Source organism: Balaenoptera ricei, chromosome 4, assembly GCF_028023285.1.
Source record: "Balaenoptera ricei isolate mBalRic1 chromosome 4, mBalRic1.hap2, whole genome shotgun sequence".
Lineage (NCBI taxonomy): Eukaryota > Metazoa > Chordata > Mammalia > Artiodactyla > Balaenopteridae > Balaenoptera > Balaenoptera ricei.
Window position 1 is genome coordinate 33,146,586 of NC_082642.1, and position 27,618 is coordinate 33,174,203.

General features: G+C 36.8%; 2 protein-coding genes across 3 annotated transcripts in view; one reads left to right on the forward strand and one right to left on the reverse strand.

Moving 5' to 3' along the window:
- The window catches only part of RAB5A (RAB5A, member RAS oncogene family), a 31,034-nt gene extending 24,371 nt beyond the window's left edge, over positions 1-6,663 (forward strand). The window contains exons 3-6 of one of the 2 annotated variants that reach the window (XM_059920400.1): positions 24-175; positions 483-605; positions 2,067-2,160; positions 5,217-6,663. In XM_059920400.1, the coding sequence (XP_059776383.1) occupies positions 24-175; positions 483-605; positions 2,067-2,160; positions 5,217-5,332 (485 nt within the window). In that variant the 3' untranslated portion in view covers positions 5,333-6,663. The remainder of the gene's footprint in view (positions 1-23; positions 176-482; positions 606-2,066; positions 2,161-5,216) is intronic. The other variant, XM_059920401.1, reaches the window with a different exon arrangement.
- A 160-nt stretch (positions 6,664-6,823) lies between these two features.
- The window catches only part of PP2D1 (protein phosphatase 2C like domain containing 1), a 40,398-nt gene continuing 19,603 nt past the window's right edge, over positions 6,824-27,618 (reverse strand). The window contains exons 2-3 of the mRNA XM_059919946.1: positions 23,444-24,501; positions 6,824-7,632 (exon numbers count right to left, since the gene is read on the reverse strand). Of these exons, the coding sequence (XP_059775929.1) occupies positions 6,824-7,632; positions 23,444-24,501 (1,867 nt within the window). The remainder of the gene's footprint in view (positions 7,633-23,443; positions 24,502-27,618) is intronic.

Below are 27,618 nucleotides of genomic sequence, written 5' to 3' on the forward strand. Positions count from 1 at the left end.
TTGCAGACATTTTCTTCTTTCAGCTGCTTTTCTAACCCAAACGGTGTGTCTTGATGACACAACAGTAAAGTTTGAAATATGGGATACAGCTGGTCAAGAACGATACCATAGCCTAGCACCAATGTACTACAGAGGAGCACAAGCAGCCATAGTTGTATACGATATCACAAACGAGGTAAGTGAAAATGCATTCCACAGTGAAACTTGTTTGAATATCCGTTTTTTGTATTCAGAATTTCAATGATAGAAAAGATTTTTTCTTAATCTTTTTTTGTTAGCCAAGCATGACATTTCTGCCAAAGCTTTTATGAAATAGAGAGGCTGATTTTAAAAAATAAGATGCAGTTGTCTCAGCTACTACAGTAGTGCTAAGAATTGCTTTCCAGGAGTCACACTGGACAGTCTTTAAAGCCTCGCCTCACAGACACGCTCCCTAGCCATTCTTTGAGCCTGTGCCGAATAGCTGTTTCTTTGTTTCCCAGGAGTCCTTTGCCAGAGCCAAAAACTGGGTTAAAGAGCTTCAGAGGCAGGCCAGCCCTAACATTGTTATAGCTTTGTCAGGAAACAAGGCTGACCTCGCAAATAAAAGAGCTGTCGATTTCCAGGTATGTTGAATTTAACTTTCACTTGGAGGCGCATATTTTTCTTCTGTACCCACACTTGAATTACAGTTACAATTTTAAAACGTTGCAAATGATAGAAAATTTTTAGACAGATGTGTACTATGTAATAAAATCTCATGATAAACTTGAACTTTTAAATATATTTAATTGTAATATATAAGTTGATTCAAAGATTTTGTTGACCTAAACAATTACAAAAGAAGTAATTGTTCACAAACGGTGTGGAAATATGTAAAGCAAAAGGTGATTGCCTCCTACCCTAATCCCTCCAACCCCACGTATACTTTAGTATCCTTCCTAACTTTTTTTATCTACCTATATATATATCACCACACATATACATACCTACATACACACATACATATATGTGGTGGTTCTTAAAAGGGCCTTCAAAAATAAAAGCTTTAAAAAATCCAGTGTGTATGTTATCTAATATAGCTAATTAAGAGTGTTCCCAGCTGCAAAATAAAGTACAGTCATTTAAAATAAAGCAATGTCTCTAGTTAAACATTTTAAAACTTGCCCTCCTCTGGCTCTTCAGCTTCTCTACTAGAGAAGTTTGGTTGTGGCCATTATATGTATAATATCAGTGATGGGTTAATGTTCTTTTTTGATGATGGAGTACACGTACTGGGAGAAAGGGCACTAATATTTCTTGCACCATTAGGTAGTAAACTGAGCATCTACACATGTGGTTTCATTTAATTCTGGTGACAACCATGTGAGGTATAGTATCTATTACTCTTTCTAAGATAGTTACCTCCTCAGCATAGAGAGGCAGATAGCGCACTTACATTATAGTCACAAGTGGCCCTGTCACATAACATTTCAAAGGAACCTCATTTTTTTTTCTTTATCAAATTGGAATGATAATTGGTTGTTCTTCACAACAGCTGTGAGGATCAAAGGCGATAATACACGTAAACTGTAAAGCATGACAACGTAAAGTAGTAATAGAATTTTCAAAGGAATGATTCATGACATATTCAAAATTAAAATGTTGCATGTAGAAGTCATTCAGAATTAAATACAAGGGTACCATTTAGTGGTTGAAGCCAGTGTTAAATATTTGGTTTCCCTTTACCTTCCTTGCAAATAACGAGCATAGGTAAAATTGCCATAAAGATCAAAGAGAGTTTTATATTTAGGATTGTCGTCCCTCTCTCTGAAACTCGTCATCTGAAAGTAGATTTAATGTGAGACCAGATAAAGTAGGATGGGATAGTGCAAGAAGTTAAGGCAAAAGGGAAATTATAAACTACGCAGTACTCTTACCCTTGTTTTACTTTTAACTATAAATAATTGCTTATTATACAGTTGTTGGTTATAGGTGATCAAGTTGGAGTAGTAATAAGGAAGCCTCTTTTTTTCTATAACAAAAATAAGGCAGGTATAGTAATAGTATGTGCAAAGGATATATCTCAATTTTTGTTCTGTAAACAGGAAGCACAGTCCTATGCAGATGACAACAGTTTATTATTTATGGAGACATCAGCTAAAACATCAATGAATGTAAATGAAATATTCATGGCAATAGGTAAGATTAACTTTTTTGCAAACAGTAAAAATATTAGTTACACTGGGGGCATATTTGCTTTGACTGTCTTTTTTTTAATTCTTGGAATTTTGTTTTGTTTTGTTTTTAATGATTATACTACTATCCTAGATTTCTTCCAGAAGCATTACTTTGTTAGGCATATTGTTAAATTTGAAAAATTATTACCCATTAGGTTGCAGTGCTTTCAGTTTAGTTAAGTTTCTTCTAGGTGAGTGGAAAGCCTGAACTTGGAGCTGATAGTTCAAGCAGATAGATTTTCTAAAGATTTCACTGAAAATTTTGGATAAATACATGTTTTTCTATTAGATTATAGTTTTTATATAAAAGGAAGATAAACTCAGTAATGTTTTTCAATGCAACATATAGGCATGATGAGATTTGTTTCTTACCGATCAATAACTATTTTCATCTCTCCTTTGCTCTGAACACTATTTTTGTTTATTTTTCAAGTTCTTTTTAATCATTGATTACTGACAGCTATAACACAGACAAGTATATCGTACATACAGATTTAACAAATTGTTTTAACGCAAATACTGTAATGGAGAAAGTTTCAAAGCACTGAGGCACAGAGAGAACAAGGGAAAGCAAAACAATATCCAGGCTTTCTATTGCCTCCATGGTCATTTGATCCTACACTGGGCTCTTACCTTTCCCCTAAGTACTTTTAACTAATAATGATTGCTGTTGCACAGTTGTTGATTATAGGTAATGAAGTTGAAGCCTCCTTTTTTCTATAACAACAATTAAAATATTTTTATTGACCCTAGCCGCCTCCTAGTAGTTTTCAGGTGCAGATCCCATGGGAGGGGTCTACTGTGGTGGCTCTCACAGTCTGCTGCGTCCACACTGTCTGTGTGCCAAGCGCTCATCCCATCCCACAACACCTTTTATTATACAGCAGTGATTATTACCTGGGGTGTCCACATCCTTGGTCCCAAATAAGTATTCTTTTATACTGAAGTCATACAAATTAACCAGTTAACAGCTGATTCGGAGGCTAAAGAAAACCCAATAAGAGCTGCAGGTACTGTCATGTTATCTTTCACTAGATGAGAGAGTTTAGTGGCGGCTTCATTTAGGGAAAAACTTGCCTGTGTACTGTGTAAAATATTTTCCTGAGAAACTCAGGCTTGCATTTTATTAGGGAAATACTAGCATAGTTGTGAAGGATTATGAGACAATATATAGTTGTTGTTGTTTTTTTAATAAATGGGACAGATCACACCCACAACCACATCTGAAAAGTTAGGAAACAAGGAGAGATAATAGGGCCCTCAGATCAGGCTGAACTTTTAAACCTTTCTGATGCTATTAAGACTCCACCAGATGGGCTTTATTTAATTTGTACCTTTTATTTAGACTTGCTAATAAGGTTATTTCTTTCGATCAGAAAGTAGCCTACGTATTAGAGCTTTCATTTGCTTTTCTAAAATTAGAATGTTTCTTTCCTTGAAAGAAACTGCAAGTGTAAAGTGAGTTGTAACCTCTCCATTAGTAACTTAAATAAATCACACAGTGAACTCATATTTGTACTTTTGATGGGTTCCCAAGTAGAGTACACTTGTTTAGTGGGAGAGTCTACAATAAATTTATCATCTGCTTTTAATTTGATAAGGTCTTCAGTGGCTTTTTTCATTGCACATCTTCCTTAACTTGATTCAGGATTTTTAGCTTCTCACAGTCCTAATCAATTCAGGGTCAGGTTGGTAAGCTGCAATTATTTATATACAAAGCAGATAGTACCAGCTTCGCTTTGGGTAGCACTCACTAAGATAGGAGACAGGAGACTACTTCTTTTGAGACCCCCTGAAGATATGTTTTAGTTCATCTTCACACAATAAAAATTAACCAATACAAGTTAAAGGTTCCTCATTCCAGTTTATTTCTTTCAGCCTCCTAATTTCACTCAGATCTAATTACAAAAAGCCCTTGCAGAAGTATGCCAAAGGGAGAAATGATCACTTAGTCCAAAACCTAATTTGGTATTAATTATAATAAAGTTTGTAATGTTAGCCTACTCTTTGTCCTGGCAGGGCTTTGTTTGTAAATACATTTGACTGGAAATTTACCATTTTATTACCATTTACACTACCATCCCTAGAGCCATTCCTAGAGAAGTGGCCCAAGGGAACGCTTTTCTTCCCAAACCTCAGTGCTCCTGGCTCCCAGATCCAGTGCCCAGCTCAGCATCTAGGATTCTAAAGATGATTAATGCTATCGTGGAATATTACAACATTTAGATTTTGAAGTAGATCTTGTTCAGCTTTTGTGTAACGTCACAGCTAAGGTAAAACCTAGAGTCTTACCTCAGTGATGTATCCCCAAGGCTGATAGAAACCAGTGTGTCTAGCCACCCTTACAGTCGGTGCTCTTAGAGATATTTAATGTTTAATGAATCCCAACACATCAAGGATCTTTGGGATCCAAGCAAACTACATATAGCGGGTACATTTTCTCATCAGTGGGAGCCATACTGCAGAGAACAGCTGTTAAGCTCCATAGAAGTTAGCAAAGCTAAAGCCATAACTGCCAGTTGTGGGGCTTTGTCCAAGTGTGTGGCAAGCCCTGCTTATCTGGCTCAAGATTGGAAAATGTTTTTTTGAGATAGTGCCTTCAGGATCAAGTCCATGTATATCAGGCAGAGCTACTGTTGAATCAGATTAGGATTCTTAATCAGCCACAAGAGAGGAAAATGATAGATGTTTGAAGGGTAAAGTCTATAAGTGAAGAAAATAGGAGGTACAGTCTGTCATGATATGGGGTAATAATTTGCACAGTAGAGGACAAGTTCTCCTGGGGTGATGGTATTTGTTTATATCCTGACTTGTTCCAGAAAGTTTGTGGCAGTCCAGAGAACATTGATGGGTTGGAGCTGAGCTTCTTTATTATAAACATAATGGCTGGCCATTATTTTTAGGAACTTACTTAGATTTTCTTTAAAGTACAACTTTTCTGGTATTGTTAAGTGAATCTATATAAAGAATTAAATACAGCTATTCTAATTGTGTTTATTCTGATAATTTATCTCTCAGCTAAAAAGTTGCCGAAGAATGAACCACAGAATCCAGGAGCAAATTCTGCCAGAGGAAGAGGAGTAGACCTTACTGAACCCACGCAGCCAACCAGGAGTCAGTGCTGTAGTAACTAAACCTCCAGTTTAAACTAACTGGAATGTTCTTCTGCTTCCTAATTGTTAATAACAGTGGAATTGGAGCATTTAACCAGCCCAGTATGACTTCCAAAAAGAAGAGACTTAACGATAGTCAAGTTTCTAATACAGAATTATTTTAAGTGTTTTGAACTTAATTTTTAATAACATGCATGTGACCCTCTGACTAATGTTTCAGCAGTGAAAGGGGAAAATGAGAGCTGTGTGTACACTTACTTCCTTGGAATGTTAGTGGGACTCATGTCTCTTCACCAGGGATATAAACAGATGACTCTGAACCCACAGGTAACCAGCCAGTTCTGTGAAAAAGATTTGGAACTTACTCATTTGGGCTTTTCAAAAAAAATTCTTTCTTTGGAAGGAGGTTCTAAAGGTATTTATGCTTAGCTACGATATTCAGGCCACCTGTAATTTCTCTTAGTATCCTTATTTAAAGTACACATTCCACATTTTAACAAGTTAGCCACAAGGAAACAGTCCCACATCTTCAGGGGGAAAAAAATGAACATTAGTGGCATCTAAATTATAGCTAGTCCTGTTATTTTTTAAATGGGGTAAAAAAAAAAAAATCATATGTAACCCTGTCTTATTTTAGGAATATGAAAACTGATAAAATGCATCTTAAAGAATAGTGTTCCCTTCAAACATGTAAGTTCTTCAACAAAAATGAAACAAACCAGGTGTCTGTGATTTCTGTTTAATCGCTGCTGGCCATTACATAGCTTTTGTTGTTTGGGAGTAGGGAGGGGCTTTTGTGCCCTTTGGACATAGAAATAGTCAATGCACTAACAATTATGTACATTCAAACTTGATTATTTCAAATTCGATCTTCAGCTGTACTGTAAATAGGGTACTGCATTGTAGTCTCCATATATGTTTATTACTTTTCTGTAATATTTAAGAGTTGCTTAAAAGTATACAAAATGTACAGTTACTAAAACAGCTAATTTTTTCCTTCTCTCCCCCTTTGAAAGGAAGGGGCTTGAATTGTTCCTACCTGGCTAGAACCATAATAAACAATGTACCAGTAATTTGTAACATAAGTATTGGATATGTTAGTAACAATCTTGCAGCCTTGTTTTCCAAAGTTCATTTTATTTTGATCAGTTCAGTATATTGCACTAATTGTTTTAGGTATTTTCATTATATGAAATCTACCATGTGTCAGAGATGATTTAATCTATTTAAATGTTGAACTGCTAGCAGAACTTGTACATTTACAGTAATTCAAAATTAGTAAGGAAAACAGTTCACCAGTGTTTAGTTTTATATTGAGGTGCTCAGGTTGGAATAAAGTGGTATAAAAAGCAGGTACTGGTTTTTCTCTTTTTTGGCATGAAACAGTGAACATATATAAATGGTACTGTATAACCCACAATCTGCTTTTATATTTCCTTTACTACATTCTTAAAAATGATTTGTGTGGTGTTGATATGTTATCCTAGCATCTGGTTCACTGAAGAATTGTCTTCATGTTTTTGCTCTCTGGAGATACTCACTTCCATTGAAAAGCGTGACCATGACTGTAATGTTGTCTCTGGAGCCAGCCGCCAAAGCAGCACTTACAAGTTCACGGCTGATATACTCAGCAGCACCTCCATAGAAACTCTTAGTGCATGATCCTTTCTCTTTTTCACTTGAGTCTTTTGGCACACCATCTACACTGGTCGGTCCATCAGTTTCTTTCTCACTGCAAGGATCACGCTTAGTCATTTTTGGTGGAAATGTTCCTATATTTTTAAGGTTACGAATAGAATATTTTGAATCTGACAAATTTTCTTTTGAATTTATAGTTGACGCACGTTCTTCAGGTTTGCACTGAAACACTATGTGGATGTTAGTTTCTGGTTTAGATGTGTTTCGTTCATCGATTGGGAAAAGCAGAGACCCTTTGGATGGTGACAGTTTGTCTCCTGTGATAGAACACTGTGCTTCTTTATATACTTGAAAAGCTGTCATTGTCAGTGCAGTGACTTCCTTTGTATCCAGAACTTCCCAGAGTCCATTAGTAGCTAAGATAAGGAATTGACATAAGTCATCTATAGGCACAGAAATAGTTTGAGGCGCTGGAATAATGAATTTTTTCAGTTTGAGATCTCCATGAAATCCAAGTCCTCGTGTGGTTTTTATTTGCCCTTGTAGGAGCCCGTATGGTTCATGTGAACTAATTATTGCTCCGTTCTGAAGTACTCTTCTTCTTTCATCTGTGTTTCGTGTAGTGTGTTCTTTGGTTAGGCAGAAGCCTTTCCCACTTCTGCATAAGACTGCTTGCACATTACCTAAAAGATTATTTTTAAAAATTGATCCTCGAGATTTATAACCATTTATATCAAAGCATGCTGTTAACTTCATAAATAGAAATCAGGCCGCTTAAAAATATTTTTTAAATATATGTAGTATTGATATCATTATTAGAAGAGTTACAGTAATTCAGATTTCAAAGTGGGGGGCTAATTTATTCCTCATTTTCAAGCAATTTAGTGTTTAAAATACTGAATTTAGTATTAAAATAACTGAAACTACAGATAATGAAAAATAAGTAATTTTTTTATGAAGCATCTTCTGAGTGTTACATATTTGTAGAATCAAGAATTGAACTTTTTTATAACCAACATATTCCATAGAGCAGACATTTTAAAAATGTTTTAATAAATGCCTTTTCAATTAAAAATACAAACTTTGATTTTTTTTCTAAGAGTGCAGTTTGGTAAATTTTTAACTGGTCAAAGTTAAAACCTGAATGTATTATAGGTATGGGTGATTAAAAAACTAGAAAGCCACTGTTAATGTCCATCTTATTAGGTTTGTTATGTGTGTTAAAAAGAAATTAAGTCAGCCCCGTGAAGAAAAAAATAGCGTGTTATTAATGTATTAAATGGATAATAGCTAACCAACATTAAACCCTTTGATTGAAAACTCAGGTATTAAAAATCTGATTGTAGTTTGTTCATGGTTCAGATGAACCTGTGATGTGTGCTTTATTAAAATCTTAAGAAAATCTGAACATAATGCTCTGAACAGATTGAAGGATGGTTGTATTACCAAAATTTTCTTTGGTATACAAAAAAAGACGCAGAATCTTTTAGTTTGTTAGGAAAAATTGACTTTCCCAAGTTTTTAGGAACGTAATTGTATATTTATAATACCTATGAGAGTTAATATTGCTGGAATCATAGGCAAAATTTACGTTAGAATATTCTGATTTCAGACATGGCACCGTACTTGGAATCAGAATTTTGTTGTTGCAGGCCTTCATTTCTAATCCCTTAACGTTTTAGGTAAAGGGATTTAGGTTTCAGAAGGTAAGGTTCACATACCTAATATGTTGGACAGAGCCTGAGCTGGTGAAGCATTAGTGTCAGGCATAGAGTGAGCCTATTGGCTCATTTTCATAATGGCAGTTGTTAATATCTGAGCTGTTGGATGGGACCAAAAGATGATTGTGTGGAAAATATTTTGGAAACCTGATAGCTGTATAAATGATAGTCCTCAAAACTGAATGACCTCTTTTATTTGTGGTTTGGTTATTAATATTTTCTATTAACTTTTTTGCTGGTCATACTGTTTACACTCTGCAGAAGAGAAATCAGTAAAATAATTCTTGACTTCTGCTGAGTTTTAAGTTATTATTGTACCAGCAAAGCAGCATGGGTTGGTATTGAACATGCCAACTGGGTAGACTGAATTGTTCTCTTAGGAGAACATACGGTTCAATTCCTCTTTTAAATTAGAAAATTTCTTTGTTTGTGTACCTACACGTATAAATAGTGCGACCATAGCTCCGGAAACACAGGGGCTCAAAATAGTCAATCAACTGACTTCTAAATGTTTTATTTGCATGTGGCAAGCCAAAGCTCACTCAGCAAAAAGAAAAAGCATTGTGTTTCTTCTGTGTGATTTGAAAAGCATTTAATATGATTATGTAGTTACAGTGGAAGGGTAATACATTGGTATTTTGATTTTAGTTGCCTCTGCAGAGAGCTTGGCAAACATACCTTATGTACTACTCTGCCTTTTTTTTTTTAATTGCTGTGCTACAGAGTAGGAAATGCCATTTTCGTTGATTTTATTATTGTGAACATCCCTTAAGCTCAGCACAATAAAATTTTCTAGAAAATGAGGACAGTAAGTAATGGCTGCAGGTTTTGCCCTGCCATTGACTTGCTATCTGACTTTTGAGTTATTTAATTACTTGGACAGTTTATTCATCCTGATAAATGGTGCCTTCTGACTAACTCACATCCTTAACCTGTGTGAATTTGCATGAAGGAAGAAGAAAGTGAAGGAGAAGTACCCAGTGTTTCTCAACTATTCGTGCATAGCTCAGGAAATAGAGGATAATAAGAGGCCCTGGAAGAGTATCAATGGAATAGACATGGCGAAAAAGTGGATATGCAGAGTTAATAGTTCTATTTCCTGAACCTCGGGTTGCATGTGCTGTCAGTTGCAATCGGGGTTGTTGAAAGTGGTTGTCTACATTAAGCTGAAAGCTAGAATAGAATAATGAACAAAGAGCTTCAAGGAAGATGGGAAATTGGAGGGAGATTTAAAAATAACACTATATCCGTGTGTCTTGGAGAACTGAAGGAAGAGAGAGGAGCAAGACATGACAGTTTGAGAGAGAGATTGGCTTTAAAGAAGGGTTCCTGTAATATCTGTTTGGTGGAAATGAGAATAACTAAGCAGTGAACTGTGATGAAAAAGACCTTTACACAAAAACATAATGAATCTGAGCATAAAGAAGTATTTAAATTCCTAGACACAAAGTTACCAGCTTTCAGTAGTTGGAGAGATGGTGCTGTTCAGAAAAATGTTATCGAACAAAAGTGGAGCCTGAAACTAACAACATTGTAAATCAACTGTACTCCAATTAAAAAAAAAAAAACGGAATAGTGTTACTGGAAGGGCAACATGTTTAAGGACATTAATGGGAACTAAAATGAACTGCTTTGAGATGATATTTAAGCCTTTTTAAGATGACACGTATGGGGGCTTCCCTGGTGGCGCAGTGGTTAAGAATCCGCCTGCCAATGTAGGGGACACGGGTTCGAGCCCTGCGCCAGGAAGATCCCACATGCTGTGGAGCAACTAAGCCTGTGCACCACAACTACTGAGCCTGCTCTAGAGCCCACGAGCCACAACTACTGAAGCCCGCGTGCCTGGAGCCCCTGCTCCACAACAAGAGAAGCCACCGCAATGAGAAGCCCGCGCACCGCAGCGGGTAGCCCCCACTCGCCGGAAGTAGAGAAAGCCGGTGCGCAGCAACAAAGACCCAACTCAGCAATAAAATAAAATAAAATAAAATAGATGATACGTATAGTCAGGCAAAGTGTTCCTTATGCAGAAGGCAATGACATAACTGCCTTCTGAAATTGCTGGGTTGTCTCTTAGTTTGTGAAAAGGAGGAGTGTGCCTGTCAACTTCAGAATGACCTCTAGAATCCCAAACAGAATTCTAGATCTGAATGGGCAAGATCTTTTTTTTTTTTTTTTTTAGATGAGGCCATGAAGGTCATCTACTGTTGAAAATAATGGAAGTTTTAGGAAAGGACTGGAGGAAAGAGAAATGTTATATGGTGGTGAGAAAAGGAAACATCCCTAGGATGCATGAGTGCCCTGGATAAAAAGATGGCTTGGCTTAGAAGCAGCAGCATGGGGAAGAGGAGAGACTTGAGAGCTCGATACTTGGGACTTCAATCCCAGTTTTGTCTGTGTGACTTTCATTAAGTCACTTTATTTCCGTGAGTAACAATTTACCACCTGCAATATTTTTTGTCGAGTTTATATTTAAGGAGGTAATTTAATAAGTAGACACTTGACAAAGGTTATTTTCCTTTGTGTTCCATGAAGGGGGAAAGCAGGTGAAGAGAGTCTATCCAAAAGAGATTGAGATGAAGCTATGGATGTTTCATTTCAGACCCATTTAAAAAAAACATAAAATCCTTACAAAGAGTTATAGGCTTAAGGGAGTAGGGAGCAGGAACTTGGAACTTGGGAAATGAGGAAATAGTTATTGGAGAAAGAAAAAGGAGCAGTTGAAAAGCAGCATAAACTAAGGGAATTTAAACCTTAGTGAAGTATCCCTAAAATGGAAGCATAGTAGAAATACCTGTAGATGAGGTTAGGAAAACAACTTATATCCAGTTTTTTCAGGATTCTGATTTTGGCAAAAGAGGCTGAAATTGTATGCATGGGTGCCAGGTTTTGACTCTACCTACTGGTGATTAGCATGAGAGCCTTATTGATGTGGAGCTAGTTTTCACTGTATGTTCAAAAGATTCCTTTGATTGTTTTGTAAGATGTGTGAGCATGAAACTCATGTTCACCATTTTCCAACTGGAACCTAACTACTTCACACATCAGTCTGAACTATCTGTCAAATATTTGTTGATTATATTCTCAGAATCCAGTTTGTATATATGTGAGTCCACATATATACAAACCAACATACCCCAAAAAAGGGAGATGGGGAAGAAAAAGTCTATAAAGGTCAGTGTTATTTAAGAATATGTATATGCGTGTGTATATATACATATATATATATATATATATATATATATATATATATATATATTTTTTTTTTTTTTTTTTCCCTGCTTAAGATAAAATGATTCTGGAGTTGAATTAGGTTTTAGGGGAAAAAGATGGGGCTGGAAGTAATTTTAAAAGCAACTTATTAAACCACTAAGGACAATCACATCTAGAAAGGAAAATCACAACAAATGAAAAGATCTGCAAACACAGCATCAGTTGTGAATGAGGAAGGTGAAGACACATAAGAATGAAGGGACACCTTAGAAACAGGAAGCTGCTGGTGTTCATTTGAAGTAATGAGACTTTAAAGGACATGGGTTCTGGCTCACTTACTAATGATATAACCATATATAATAAGCCTCAAGCTTCTATTAAAATGGGATTATTCTTACCTCGCAGGTTGTGAGGATTAGATAAAGGAGTCATTGGTAACCTTGAGAAGAAGAGAGAAGAAAGGGGGCTTGAGGAACAAATAAAGAATTGTGAGGGCTTCCCTGGTGGCACAGTGGTTAAGAATTTGCCTGCCAATGCAGGGGACAGGGGTTCGAGCCCTGGTCTGGGAAGATCCCACATGCTGCGGAGCAACTAAGCCCGTGCGCCACAACTACTGAGCCTGCGCTCTAGAGCCCGTGAGCCACAACTACTGAGCCCACATGCCACAACTACTGAAGCCCACGGGCCTAGAGCCTGTGCTCCACAACAAGAGAAGCCACTGCAATGAGAAGCCCGCGCACCACAATGAAGAGTAATCCCCGCTCGCTGCAACTAGAGAAAGCCCATGCACAGCAACGAAGACCCAACGCAGCTAAAAATTAAAAAAAATTTTTAAAAAGAATTGTGAGTAATAGGGAAGTAGTGGGTAAAGTCATGCTTGGCCTCTGGATCTAGAGTGAGCTCACAGGACAGAGAACAAGGACACTAGGGGAAAAAAGGTAGTTTCTTGGGCCTCATTAAAAGAAAGTATTAACAAATATGTATAATCTAGACATAAAGATACTGGAATAGCAGATACACTAAAACACTCAAATATTATAAAGGAGCAGTAATGTGCCAGTGTGGGTCTTGGATTGACTCTCCCACTGACAGTAGGAAAATATCCTGGATAATGTATATACTTTTAAGTCATATACATTGATGAGCTAGTAAGAAAGTAAAGAATTCTCCCATCAAAAGAATAATGGCTGAATCCCAGAGTATGCCGAGAGCAAAAGCCAGTTTTTACCTGAGAGCATTTATTGAGCTGAATAAATGAGCTTAGACTTTTCACGGGGTTATGGAACAGGAAGCAAAACCTAGGGCTTGTTCAAGGTGGGGAAAACTAGTGGTTCTCCCCAACAAAGCTAGGAGCCCAAAGAACCATGCCCTGACTGAAACACTGAACCAAAAATAAATATATGCCTCTCACCCACCACGCAGACTGCCAGAATAATGGACTATTTCAAACTGATGCTGAGCAGTGGAGGAAAGAAAGGGAACCACAAAGAATTTGGAACCACCGACCTTTGTGTATGTGTAATCTGGAAAATCTCAAATCGATTATTTAACTCAGATTGATAGTATTAACAAGCAGGGATCAGGCAGTGGTCAGTGCATAGTCAGGATGACACAGGCTTCAAATAAATCCCCCCAAATATAAATTATAGGGGATTTTTCTGCTTCTGGCCAAGATAAAATAACAGTGACTGGATTTACCCTTTCATCTGTGTTGAGACAGAACTGAGAGTCCAGGGAGAGCAAGGCACCTAGAGTTCACCTAGGAAAAAGTACCAGAGGGAAGGATGTTGCACAGAGACTGCCAGAGATCTGAAGAGAAGCCTCCTCAAGTGTTTAGTAGGTTACTGATCAATGTGTGTGTTTGAGGAAACCACCTAACACTGGGAAAGAACTATCTGAGAAGGATTAGAGAGAGTGAGTATGATTTTATTTGGAAAAAAAGAGTCTTTGCAAGTGTAATTAAGTTAGGGTCTTGAGATGGATTATCCAAGTTGGTCCTAAACCCAAGAAGTGTCCTCAGAAAAGAGAAGAGACACACAGGGAGAAGAGTAGGAAGCTAGTGAAGATAGAGGAAGAGATTGGAGGAGTTTTTTGCAGCCACAGGCTAAGGAGTGCCTGGAGCCACTAGAGAAGCTGAAAGAGGCAAGGAAGAATTCTTCCCTGGAGATTTCAGGGGAAACATGGCCTTGCAAACACCTTGATTTTGGTCAACTAGCCTCCAGAACTGTGAGAATGGATTTTCGTTGTTTTAAGCTGCCAAGTTTCAGCTAATTTGTTATGGCAGCCCTAAGAAACTAAAACAGCAAGCATGCAAATAAGTAGGGAAATACTACCCATAATAAAATGAAAAATCAATTGAAACCAACCCAGAACTGACGCAGATGATGGAATTAGTAGGCAAGAACTCTCAATGTTATAAGTGCATTGCCTGTGTTCAAAAAGTTAAATACAGACATGGAAGATAATTTTAAAAATCAAACTTCTGAAGATGAAAAATACAAAATTTAAAATGAACAATACACTGGATGTGATTAACAGCAGATTCAATATTGCAGAAGAAAAGATTAGATATTGCAGAGTAAGGATCTCTGAAAATCTACTCCTCAGTAAAAGGAATGAGAATACTGGCAAAAATTGTTAAAGTCAACTTTTCTAAAATGCTGGAAATTAACCAAAGGCTTGCAAAAATCTGAGAAACATTGAAGAGAAACAACTGCCCAAAAAAGTAGGTAAAACCAAGTGGTCATGGCCTTGTAACTTGGCCTACTTCCAACCACTTCTCTTCAGCTCTGCAATAGCCTTGAAAACCAAACATTCTATAGTGATGCTAGCTCTGAAAATCTACAGTCTAGCAGCCTCTGCAGGAGAAAGGATGGCTTTGGACCTCCCTAAAAATATCTATCCCTGGAGAATTGTCATTATGTGAACTATCTTGCAATTCCCTGAAGAAAGCTCCATTCTCAAATCTTGTCATCATTTGACTTGACTCAGAGCTTACTCTATGCAAATAACTCATCCTCAGTGTGTTTGCCAAGAACAATCAGCAGCAATTGTTTAAAATCACACTTGCCTGAGGCAGTGAAAGCATCTGGGGATGACAAGAGGCTGACCCCCCAAAAAGTATAAGAAAGAGCTGAGGAATGAGAACCTACAGAGGGTTTTGAAAAGCTCATACATACTCCTGGGAAAACAGAAGAGCATGCACATGTGCAGGCTGTATACATGCCCAGGACCTGAACAAGCCTTAATTTCTCACCTATGGCTAATCTTGATGATTGACCCAAGTAGGAAGTAAAAGCATAGGCAGAGTTGTAAACTGCCTGCCATTTTTTACAAGACAAGCCTCAAAAAAGACAGTGCCTCAGCAAAGACTGGAAGACATACATATTAGTAGTAGGTATTTAAGGAAATCTCCATCTAGTCCTTAGCTGAACACTAAGATAACCAACCAAGCAGAGACTTTGTGTCTGCACACGACAGAATATAGACTCTACAGAATTAGTTCATAAAAGTCACAAAACAAACAGTAGCAACAACAAACCCTGGAGAGGGAGGGGATCTATATTATTTTAAATGTCCAGTTTTCAACAAAAAAAGAGTAATGAGAGAGTAATGAAACATAGTAATGAAAGCATAGCCCATACACAGGAAAGAAAATAAGTCAATAGAAACTGTCCATGAGGAAGTCTAGGCATTAGAATTAACTGGACGAAAAATTTTTTAAAATTTATCAATATGTTTAAAGGAAAATGGGGCTAAAAATTAAAGGAAAGCATGAGAACAGTGATCCACCAACCTAGAGACTATCAATAAAGAGATGGAAATTATAACAGAGAAGCAAATCGAAATTCTGGAGTTGAAAAGTACAATGTCTTAAAGGGAAAATTCACTAGAATGAGCTCAGCATCAGGTTTGATCTGGCAGAAGAATCAGCAAACTTGATTGATAAATTGAGATTATCCAGTCTGAAGAATAGGAAAAAAAAAAGAATGAAGTAAAGTGAACAGAGTCTCAGAGACTTGTGGGACACCACCAAGTATACCAACATATGCATAATGGAAGGAGAAGACAGAAGTGGGAAAACAAGAATATTTGAAGAACTAATAGCCAAAAACTTCCCAAATTGGAATAAAAGCATACAAGAAGCTCAACAGACTCCAAAGAGTATAAATTAGAGGTCAGTACTTAAACACATCATAGTCAAACTGTCAAAAGACAATGAGAAAGAAAGAATATTGAAAGTAGAATGAGAAAAGTGGTACATTACCTACAGCAAAGGGATACTCAATAAGATCAACAATTATGTCTCATCAGAAACCATGGAGGCTAGATAGCAATGGGATGACATATTCAAAATGCAAAACTATCCTTTTAAAAATGAAGAAATTAACACATTCCCAGTTAAAAAAAGACTGAGAGAATTCATCATTAGCAGACTTTCCATACAAGAAATACTAAAGGAGTCTTTCAGGCAAAAATGAAAACACTAGATTGTAACTCAAACCCACACAAAAAAAGAAAGGTAACTACAGTTGTCTTTTAGTATCTGGGGAGCACTGTCCTAGGACACACAACAGATCTGTGGATATTCAAGTCCAATAGACAGCCCTCCATATCTGTAGTTCCACATTCACTGATTCAATCAACCATGGATTGTGTAATAGTGTGTTTACTATTGAAAATATTCTGCATATAAGTGGACCCACACAGTTCAAACTTATGTTGTTCAGGGGTCAACTGTATATAGGTAAATATAAAACAGTAAAAAATGTATTTTATTTTTAACACTTTTATTTTCCTGTCTTATTTAGAAGAAAGCTGCATAAAACAATAATATAAAACTTTATAGGCTTGTAATGTGTAAAGATGTAATTCTATAAAGTAAAAAGAAGGCTGGAGGAAATAGAGCTATATTGGAGCAAAGATGCCATATATATCTTTTGAAGTTGAGTTGGCATTAATACAAGCCAAATTGTTTTTAAGTTAAGATTTTATTATAATCCTCAGAATAGCCACTAAAAATATATTTTTTTTAATATATAGTAAAAGAAATACAGGAATTAAAATGAAGTACTAGGAAATATCTAATACAAAATACTCTAATACTCGTCAAGAAAAAGAGGGAGAGAACTCAAATCAGTACAATTAGAAATGAAAAAGGAGAAGTTACAACAGACACTGCAGAAATACAAAGCATCCTAAGAGACTACTACAAACAACTCTATGCCAATAAAATGGACAACCTGGAAGAAATGGACAAATTCTTAGAAAGGTATAACTTCCCCAGACTGAACCAGGAAGAAATAGAAAATATGAACAGACCAATCCCAAGTAATGAAATTGAAACTGTGATTAAAAATCTTCCAACAAACAAAAGTCCAGGACCAGATGGCTTCACAGGTGAATTCTATCAAACATTTAGAGAAGAGCTAACACCTATCCTTCTCAAACTCTTCCAAAAAATTGCAGAGGAGGGAACACTCCCAAACTCATTCTATGAGGCGACCATCACCCTGATACCAAAACCAGACAAAGATACTACAAAAAAAAGAAAATTACAGACCAATATCACTGATGAATACAGATGCAAAAATCCTCAACAAAATACTAGCAAACAGAATCCAACAACACATTAAAAGGATCATACACCACGATCAAGTGAGATTTATCCCAGGGATGCAACGATTCTTCAATATACGCAAATCAATCAATGTGATACACCATATTAACAAATTGAAGAATAAAAACCATATGATCATCTCAATAGATGCAGAAAAAACTTTTGACAAAATTCAACACCCATTTATGATAAAAACTCTCCAGAAAGTGGGCATAGAGGGAACCTACCTCAACATAATAAAGGCCATATACAACAAACCCACAGCAAACATCACTTTTTTTATTTTTTTTTAATTAATTAATTTATTTATTTAATTATGGCTGCGTTGGGTCTTCGTTTCTGTGCGAGGGCTTTCTCTACTTGTGGCAGGCGGGGGCCACTCTTCATCGCGGTGTGCGGGCCTCTCACTATCGCGGCCTCTCGTTGCGGAGCACAGGCTCCAGACGCGCAGGCTCAGAAACTGTGGCTCACAGGCCCAGTTGCTCCGCGGCATGTGGGATCTTCCCAGACCAGGGCTCGAACCCACGTCCCCTGCATTGGCAGGCAGATTCTCAACCGCTGCGCCACCAGTGAAGCCCCCAAACATCACTTTTAATGGTGAAAAACTGAAAGCATTTCCTCTAAGATCAGGAACAAGACAAGGATGTCCACTCTCATCACTATTATTCAACATAGTTTTGGAAGTCCTAGCCATGGCAATCAGAGAAGAAAAAGGAATAAAAGGAATACAAATTGGAAAAGAAGAAGTAAAACTGTCACTGTTTGTAGATGACATGATACTATACATAGAGAATCCTGAAGATGCCACCAGAAAGCTACTGGAGCTAACCAAGGAATTTGGTAAAGCTGCAGGATACAGAATTAATGTACAGAAATCTCTTGCATTCCTATACACTAATGATGAAAAATCTGAAAGAGAAATTAAGGAAACACTCCATTTACCATTGCAACAAAAAGAATAAAATACCTAGGAATAAACCTACCTAGGGAGACAAAAGACCTGTATGCAGAAAACTATAAGACACTGATGAAAGAAATTAAAGATGATACCAACAGATGGAGAGATATACCATGTTCTTGGACTAGAAGAATCAATATTGTGAAAATGACTATACTACCCAAAGCAATCTACAGATTCAATGCAATCCCTATCAAATTGCCAATGGCATTTTTTACAGAACTGGAACAAAAAATCTTAAAATTTGTATGGAGACACAAAAGACCCCAAATAGCCAAAGCAGTCTTGAGGGAAAAAACGGAGCTGGAGGAATCAGACTCCCTGACTTCAGACTATACTACAAAGCTACAGTAATCAAGACAATATGATACTGGCACAAAAACAGAAACATAGATCAATGGAACAAGATAGTAAGCCCAGAGATTAACCCACGCACCTATGGTCAACTAATCTATGACAAAGGAGACAAGGATATAAAGTGGAGAAAAGACAGTCTCTTCAATAATTGGTGCTGGGAAAACTGGACAGCTACATGTAAAAGAATGAAATTAGAACACTCCCTAACACCATACACAAAAATAAACTCAAAATGGATTCTAGACCTAAATGTAAGACCGGACACTATAAAACTCTTAGAGGAAAACATAGGAAGAACACCCTTTGACATAAATCACAACAAGATCTTTTCTGATCCACCAACTAGAATAATGGAAATAAAAACAAAAGTAAACAAATGGGACCTAATGAAACTTAAAAGCTTTTGCACAGCAAAGGAAACCATAAACAAGATGAAAGGACAACCCTCAGAATGGGAGAAAATATTTGCAAATGAATCAACGGACAAAGGATTAATCTCCAAAATATATAAACAGCTCATGCAGCTCAATATTAAAGAAACAAACAACCCAATCCAAAAATGGGCGGAAGACCTAAATAGACATTTCTCCAAAGAAGACATACAGATGGCCAAGAAGCACATGAAAAGCTGCTCAACATCACTAATTATTAGAGAAATGCAAATCAAAACTACAATGAGGTATCACACCAGTTAGAATGGCCACCATCAGAAAATCTACAAACAACAAATGCTGGAGAGGGTGTGGAGAAAAGGGAACCTTCTTGCACTGTTAGTGGGAATGTAAATTGATACAGCCACTATGGAGAACAGTATGGAGCTTCCTTAAAAAACTAAAAATAGAATTACCATATGACCCAGCAATCCCACTACTGGGCATATATCCTGAGAAAACTATAATTCAAAAATAGTCATGTACCACAATATTCATTGCAGCTCTATTTACAATAGCCAGGACATGGAAGCAACCTAAATGTCCATCAACAGATGAATGGATAAAGAAGATGTGGCACATATATACAGCGGAATATTACTCAGCCATAAAAGGAAATGAAATTGAGTTATTTGTAGTGAGGTGGATGGACCTAGAGTCTGTCATACAGAGTGAAGTCAGAAAGAGAAAAACAAATATCGTATATTAACGCATGTATGTGGAACCTAGAAAAATAGTGCAGATGAACCAGTTTGCAGGGCACAAGTTGAGACACAGATGTAGAGAACAAACATATGGACACCAAGGAGGGAAAGTGGTGGGGAGTGGGGGGTGTGGTGTGATGAATTGAGAGTTTGGGATTGACATGTATACACTGATGTGTATAAAATGGATGACTAATAAGAACCTGCTGTATAAAAAAATAAATAAAATTAAATTTAAAAAAAAAAGGATGACTAATCTTAGTTGAGGAAAAAGAAAAAAAGAAAGCAGTAACAGAGGAATAGAAAAACAAAAGAGATATATATAGAAAACAAACAGCAAAATGTCTGACATATATCCTACCCTATAATTAATTACATTAAATGTAAATGAATTAAATACTTGAATCAAAAGGCAAAGATTGGCAGAATGGAAAAACAAACAAACAAACATGGTGGCAGGCTGAATAGAATCCCCAAAGATATCAGAACCTAATCTCTGGAGTCTGTAAATGTTACTTTATATGGCAAAGACTTTGAAGATGTGATTAATGATCCTGAGATGCTTAACACTGGATTGTCTGGGTGGGTTCTAAATTCAACCACAAGAGGGAGATTTGGCTACAGACACAGAAGAAGGAAATGTGCATATGGATGCACATTTGAGATCAGAGTGATGTGGCCACAGCCCAAGGAATACTGGCAGCCAAGCAGAAGGTGGAAGGAGCAAGGAACAAATTATTTCCCACATCCTCTGGAGGGAGCACTGCCATGAAGACATTGGGCCAGTTATGCTGGTTTAGAACTTCTTGAACTGTAAGAGAATAAATTTCTGTTGTGTAAGCCACAAAATCTATGGTAAATTTGTAACAGCAACCACAGGAAACAAATACAAACAAGATCCAACTATATGTTCTCTAAGAAGACACTTGATTCAAAGACAAAAAGATGGGGAGAAAAGGCTATATCAGTGAATATACTAAAAACCATTGAACTATAGACTTTACCTGGATGAATTGTGTGCTTTGTGAATTGTATCTCAATAAAGCTATTAAATATAAAATCACTGGGGAAAAGGATTTAAGGGATCAAATAAGAATCCCATATGTTTATAAGGGACTAGTGTGGTTAATTAGAAATGTAAAAATTTGTGGTTTATTTGATGTTATGAGAAAAGTGTAATTATGTATGCTGTATTAATATGTTTGAGTTTTAAGCCTGTGAGGATTAACTGAAGTAAAATAAGAGAGCACCAGGAGAAGTGATAAAATGCAATATAAATGAGAAGTGCTAAGAACAAAAAGTCAAGAATGTCTGTTTGGAAGGATCTTTTTCCACATGCACAAATTCAACACTTATTCAATGACTGTATCACCACACTCATGTTTCATTATAAAGTGAGGTGGAGTTTTTTTCTTGGTTTTAATTCCAGAGTTGTGATGATACTGGTATTTGACAAATTTCAAACAAGAAAAATGAATTCCCTTGCTATCTTTATAGGTCTTGTTTTATAAAATACAAAACATGCCCTTGATAAATTTGTGCGAACATTTATTTTTTGTAACTCATTTAAATTACTTTCTTTTAGGAGCACTTTTGTATCATAAACCATGACCTCCCTTTCACAAGTTGGATTTTTTCCCCCTACTTATTTGTTTCTATTAGAATGAAGGATGCCCAAATGAAAACACTTTAACACAGTTATGTATGTAAGCCTGTAAATTAGATCCAAAAGATGTTTGACCTGGAAATTAGAACCTGCCAAACAACAGTGAGCTTGGAAGTAATGAATCATAGTAAACTGAACATTTGATGATAGTATCTACTTATTGAGTATCTCATATATTTTCCTTTAATTTTCCAGGAACCATGATATCAAATGATATTTTCTAATAAAGGTCCCAAGTCCAAGGATATGGGTCAGTTCCCAGATTAGTCTGAAATCTGAAAACTCTCCATCCATGAAGTAGGCCTGCTCTGAAGCACTTTGGAACCTCAGAGCAGAGCCTGAGAAATGGCAAATGCTCCGAGGAAATTGGCATTGCACTTGGCTCCATGGTATTGCTTAATCTGGTGTGCTCATTTTGGGCTCACAACCAGAGTTAGATCAGAAACAGGCCGGCTTCCAGGGACCTTGACATTGTGATGGTCTTGGTGAGTACATCTGGCCCTGGTGTGGGCCAAAGTCCCACTCCCTGAGGCCCAGACTCCTCAGACTCTGGAAGCAATCCCCTTCAGAGGCAGTTTGATTTCCAGCTCCAATTCCTATTACCTCTGACACCTTGAACAAATAATTTCACCTCTCCGAGTTTCTATTTTCTCATCTGGGCAATTGGGTCAACACCACTTAGAAATGGCAGCAGGGGTTGGGAAGGAGAACAGATGTGGTTTAAGGGTCCAAACTTGCAACAAGCAGTAAATACATCTTAGAGGTCTAATGCACAATATTGGGAACAGAGAGAACGTATATATTTTAATCATCAAACTTGCTAAGAGACTGGAACTTAATTTTTTCAATCACTATAAAGAAATGATGATTATGTAATGTGATAGAAGTGGTAATTATCGCTACAATGGCAATCATGTTACAATATAAAAATGTATCAAATTAACATGTTGTGCTTCTTAAACTTACACAATGTTACATGTCAAATATATTTTTTTAAAAACAATACTTAGATATCTTTAGATATCAGAGTTCTTGGAAGACTACATGAGAAATTACTCTGTACGCAATATTCAGTGAGTGGACACTGTCATTAATAATAATTCTACCGAGGAAAGGGGTGGTGGAACCCTAGTTAAGCATCTCATGGAAATGAGCATGGAACTCGGGTTAACTTGGCTAAAACTGTTTTACCTCTGGGCTGTCCATTTTGGCAAGCTCCTTAGCTAGAACTTTAGCACCGCATGTCAAAAGAATTGCTTCTTGAAATAAAATTAAAAGAATCCAGCCAAAATTTTTGGAGAAGGAAATACACGCCTATAAAACTGAATCATGAACGATTGTTTTTCCTAAGATGAAATCGATGCAACTTGGCCAGTGAGCACAAGAATGACCTGTTGCAAATATGTTAGTTACCAGAAAAACTGACCAGTTTGAGCAGCTATACTAATAACACTCAAAGAACTTTCCATTCTCCCGAAAAAGGGAAGTGTGGGAAATGTTTTGGTTTCATTCCGATCTGAGCAAATGTAATAGATTTGCTTTGCCTTTATCAATAGCTGTGTTGCTACCCCATTTAGAAAACGTCATGTTTTGGTCACGTTATTTCATGTACGTGCCTCCTTGAGACATAATTACAATTCGTTTTGTGCCTGCAAATCTACATTTAAACTGTGGTTATTGATCGTTTCTTAAATTGGTCAGTGAAATATCTAGGCACTAGTAAGTCATTAAATAATAGGTCACTAGATAATTCTGGAAGCAAGAGAGGTTTTGCTGCCAGGAATAAAACATGTTAAGGTGTAACCTGGTACCATTCAATATACATACCAGTGTTTGCAATATGTAGCACTCCAGAAATTATTTTCGGCATCCCCTGGAAAGGGACCAAAGCATCAAGGTCACTGAATCTTCTCCAAGACTTCTTAGCTTTGGGACTTTTAATGTTGCCTTCCAATATGCAAGTAACCGCAGAACAGCCGCTCCATCGAGCCCTGGACACTTCCTTCCTTCCAAGACGTAAAAGCCTGTCCATTCTCCAAAATGCTTTTGCAAAGGCTTTGTGTATGTTCTCATACTCACTTTTCAATGCTTTTGTCTTTTTCTTTATGGAGGAGAAGGAGTCTTCTATAGCTCTGTAGTCTTCTCTAAACACTGTGTGAAAAGAATTGATTACTTTTTGCTCTTCAGGGGTCATTTGGTAGGAAGGATCAAGTCTGGAAAGTTGGTGGAGAAGTAAAACTGGGAGTTCCATTGATGTCAAATCTGCTGCCGAGGCACCGTGATGTCCATCAAACAAACCAAAAAAACACACGTTGGGTTTGTTGCCAAAATTATTCACGACAGTGAATTTATCATTCATGTCAGCTCTCCATGTAGAATTCCTGTCTTCGCAAATGGCTGCTCCTTTAATTAATAGGTGACAGATTTTTTGAGGATATATTGAGCTCTTGTGAATGTTATCAATAATCTTATAGTATGCTGGTATTTGTTTCTTCCAAAGAAGCTCAAAAGCATTATTAATGCTCTGTAAGATTTTTTCAGTAAATGCAAAAGATGACAATAGTTTAGCAATGATGGACTGCCTCTGATCAGCAATCGTTGAGAGCCCTGGTTTCTTCCCACCCATCCACTGAAAGCCCAATGTAGCCAGAGCTACATGCTGCTTTTTATGGAGGAATATTCCAGGTAGGTCAATTTCATGCTTGCATATGGAACAGGGAAATGTGATCATCTCATTATAGACCTGCACTTCGTGTTTTTCAGAGTCTTTTGATGGTCTCTTCTTTTTCCTTTTAAAATGCTTTCTTCTCCATGTAAGTGGGACTCCCTCATCTGAATCATATGTCAGTTTTCTTGTGTACAATTGCCTTGATTTCCAAAACACTCTGCAAAAAGGATAAAAGATATTTACATGCACTGAAAATCTCTTCAAGCAGGCCCCTATCTTTGCAATTTGCTTTGGCTCCTTGAGATTTTATATCGGCCTAGAATATTCTTATTCCTCTTTCTATGATTCCCCCCCAAAACACATAGTAAGTACTTAAGGAATTGGTGATTGGCCTGTGTAGGCCCAAATGAAATTTGGCAAAATCTCCAGAAGGTCAGCTAGACCTCGAAGAACAAATACTCAGATAAATCAGCACAATATTTTATCTAGGCAAGTGAAGGTATATGCTTGAGACCTAGGAATGTGATTTCAAATAAAAGCATAATTATTTTTGTATTTGATTTTGTCCTAATAATAAAATAATTTTATTTATATAATAATATTATATAAAGAAATATAATAATTTTTAAAAAAACACTTTTGTCCTAATTAAAGAGTTCTCAAGAAAATGAATGGGAGATGCCAAAACCAAGCAGAATGATGAAAAGAATAGATAGTAAGGACAGAATTTTTTAGGACTGCAAAGGGAAAGAGGTATGGCCTGAGGAAAGGAAAGGAGCTGGATGATAAATTTCCAGAAAGCAGACACCCTTTCTTACACTCCTTCCTATCTGAAGCATCTACAACAGTACTCAGCACATGAAGCCATTTGTATCCATTTTTATGGGCAATTCCTAGGGCAGGAGATCTTTGAAAGGGCCTGTGGAGGTATGAGAGACCTGAAAAAAAATGCTTTGGTTACAAAATATTTTAAAACCTGAAAAATCAAAGTTAGTGACTTTAAATGTTTATGAAATGTGATATCTTAAAACCAGCTAACTTCCAGATGCAAACTAGTATTATATATATAGGATGCATAAACAACAAGGTCCTACTGTACAGCACAGGGAACTATATTCAGTATCCTGTGATAAACATAATGGAAAAGAGTATGAAAAAGAATATATGTATGTATAACTGAATCACTTTGCTGTACAATAGAAATTAACACAACATTGTAAATCAACTATATTTCAATAAAATAAATTTAAAAAATGAAAACAAACTTATGGTTACCAAAGGGAAAAGGAGGTGGGGGAGGGATAAATTAGGAGTTTGGGATTAACAGATACAAACTACTATATATAAAATAGATAAACAACAAGGCCCTACTGTATAGCACAGGGAACTATATTCTATATCCTGTGATAAACCCTAATGGAAAAGAATATTAAAAAAGTATACATATGTATAACTGAATCACTTTGCTGTACAGCAGAAACTAACACAACATTGTAAATCAACTATACTTCAATTTAATTTAAAAAAATTAGCTAACTTCAACTCAACTCACATATGAATTGTATTTGATATGGGTATATTTAGTCTGCTCCTTTCCTTATGTGTATTTAATTCCCTGATGTGCACAACTCTATTGGATACAGCTACTCATCCCTACAGTAAAATTTCATTTACAAATTTCCACTTCATACATGCTCATTGAACTATCAGCCTATTAGCAAGCTTTCCTGGCTTTGCCTCTCCAACCAATTTTGGTTTCTTTTTTCTGTTTGTTTTTCTATTTTTAACTTTTTCTCTATTCAGTTATCTTAATTAAAACAATATATTTTATTAATGTTGTCTACAAAATGTACAAATATTTGAATTTAGCAGCAGAAAACCTCCCTAAGAATCTAAAAGAAACTTGTTTCTTTTTTTAATGGAAAATTTTAAAATCACACAAAAATGGAAACATATAATGAGGCCCCATGTACCCATCACCAGCTTCAACCATTACCAACATTTTTTCACTCTCGTTTCCTCTGGGTCCTCAGCCACGTTATTTCATTTTACTCATTTTTACTGGAGTATTTTAAAGCAAATCCCCCAATTCTATCAATCTCACTCATCGATATTTCAGTATTTAGACAGCATCCATTCACTCCTTCAATACCTACAACAGGCCAGCTACTGTGCAGCTACAGTGCAGCTTACAAATAAGGCTGGTGTCTTGCCCTTGAAGCTATGAGGGGAGGAGTCTATAGTTCCACCCATGTGCTCATACAAAGAACCAGACAGGTCAGATGAAGCCAGGACAGAGCCCCATGACAGGGCTCAACCAGGGGCCCAACTTTCATCTGGCTAGGAATGGCGCCATGACACTTGAGAAGCTGACCTAGAAAAAAGCTCAGTTGAGAAAGAGTAGCAAGGGCTCCAAGGCCAAACCAAAGGGATGACCAGTAAGCAGGCAGAAGGAGGAAGGGGACCCAGCCAAGGAGGTGGACAGGCACGCAGAGAAGTAGTGGAAAAAATGTGTACCGGCAAAGCTTTCCAGCCCTTCTGACCAAAATGTATATCAAATATTTTTAAGTTGCTATTATTCGGTAATATTCATATAAAGGATACAGTTTTTCTGAGGCTTGTGGAACTGTTGGGACAATATATAAGGCATACCAATTCTATAGTTAGACCTAGAGTCATCAGACAAAAATAAAGTTATATCAGAATTTTATTTTCCTATATATAGCCATAATACAACTCCCTCTCACATGGAGCCATTCTTAGAAGGTAATGCATCTTCATATAATCGTTCATTCATTCATTCATTCAACAAACACTTGGATGTCTGCAATTTGCCAGGTACTGGTTTATTTGCTTGGGATAGAAATGTGAACGAAGGCATTTTCTGTAATGAAACTTATATTCTGATATGAAAGACAGACAGTAAATTAAGGAAACATGGAGACATGTAATATCAGAGATAAGTACTATCATGAAAAATATAGCAGAATAAAAGTAGAGAGAGACGGAAGCCCTTTTTGTATTAGGTAGTCAGAGGAATATACCACTCCTCCACGTACATAGTCTAACAGGAAGCCAAAGTTTCATTTGATGACTGAGAAAGTGGAGGAAAAAGAAAACTGCAGATATAATTGTTCGTTGACTACATTTGTTATCCAGTACAAATGAAGAAACGTTACCTGAAAGCACTATTAACTTCCATGTTCCTTTGGGATTGCCACCATCCTTTGCCCTCTCTTTACCACCTTTCCCAGCCTCTGTTCCTCCAACCTGGCTAGTGTTGGCAGTGGTAGGAGTGGAGGGGTGGGTGATGGTGGTGATGGTGGTGATGCTG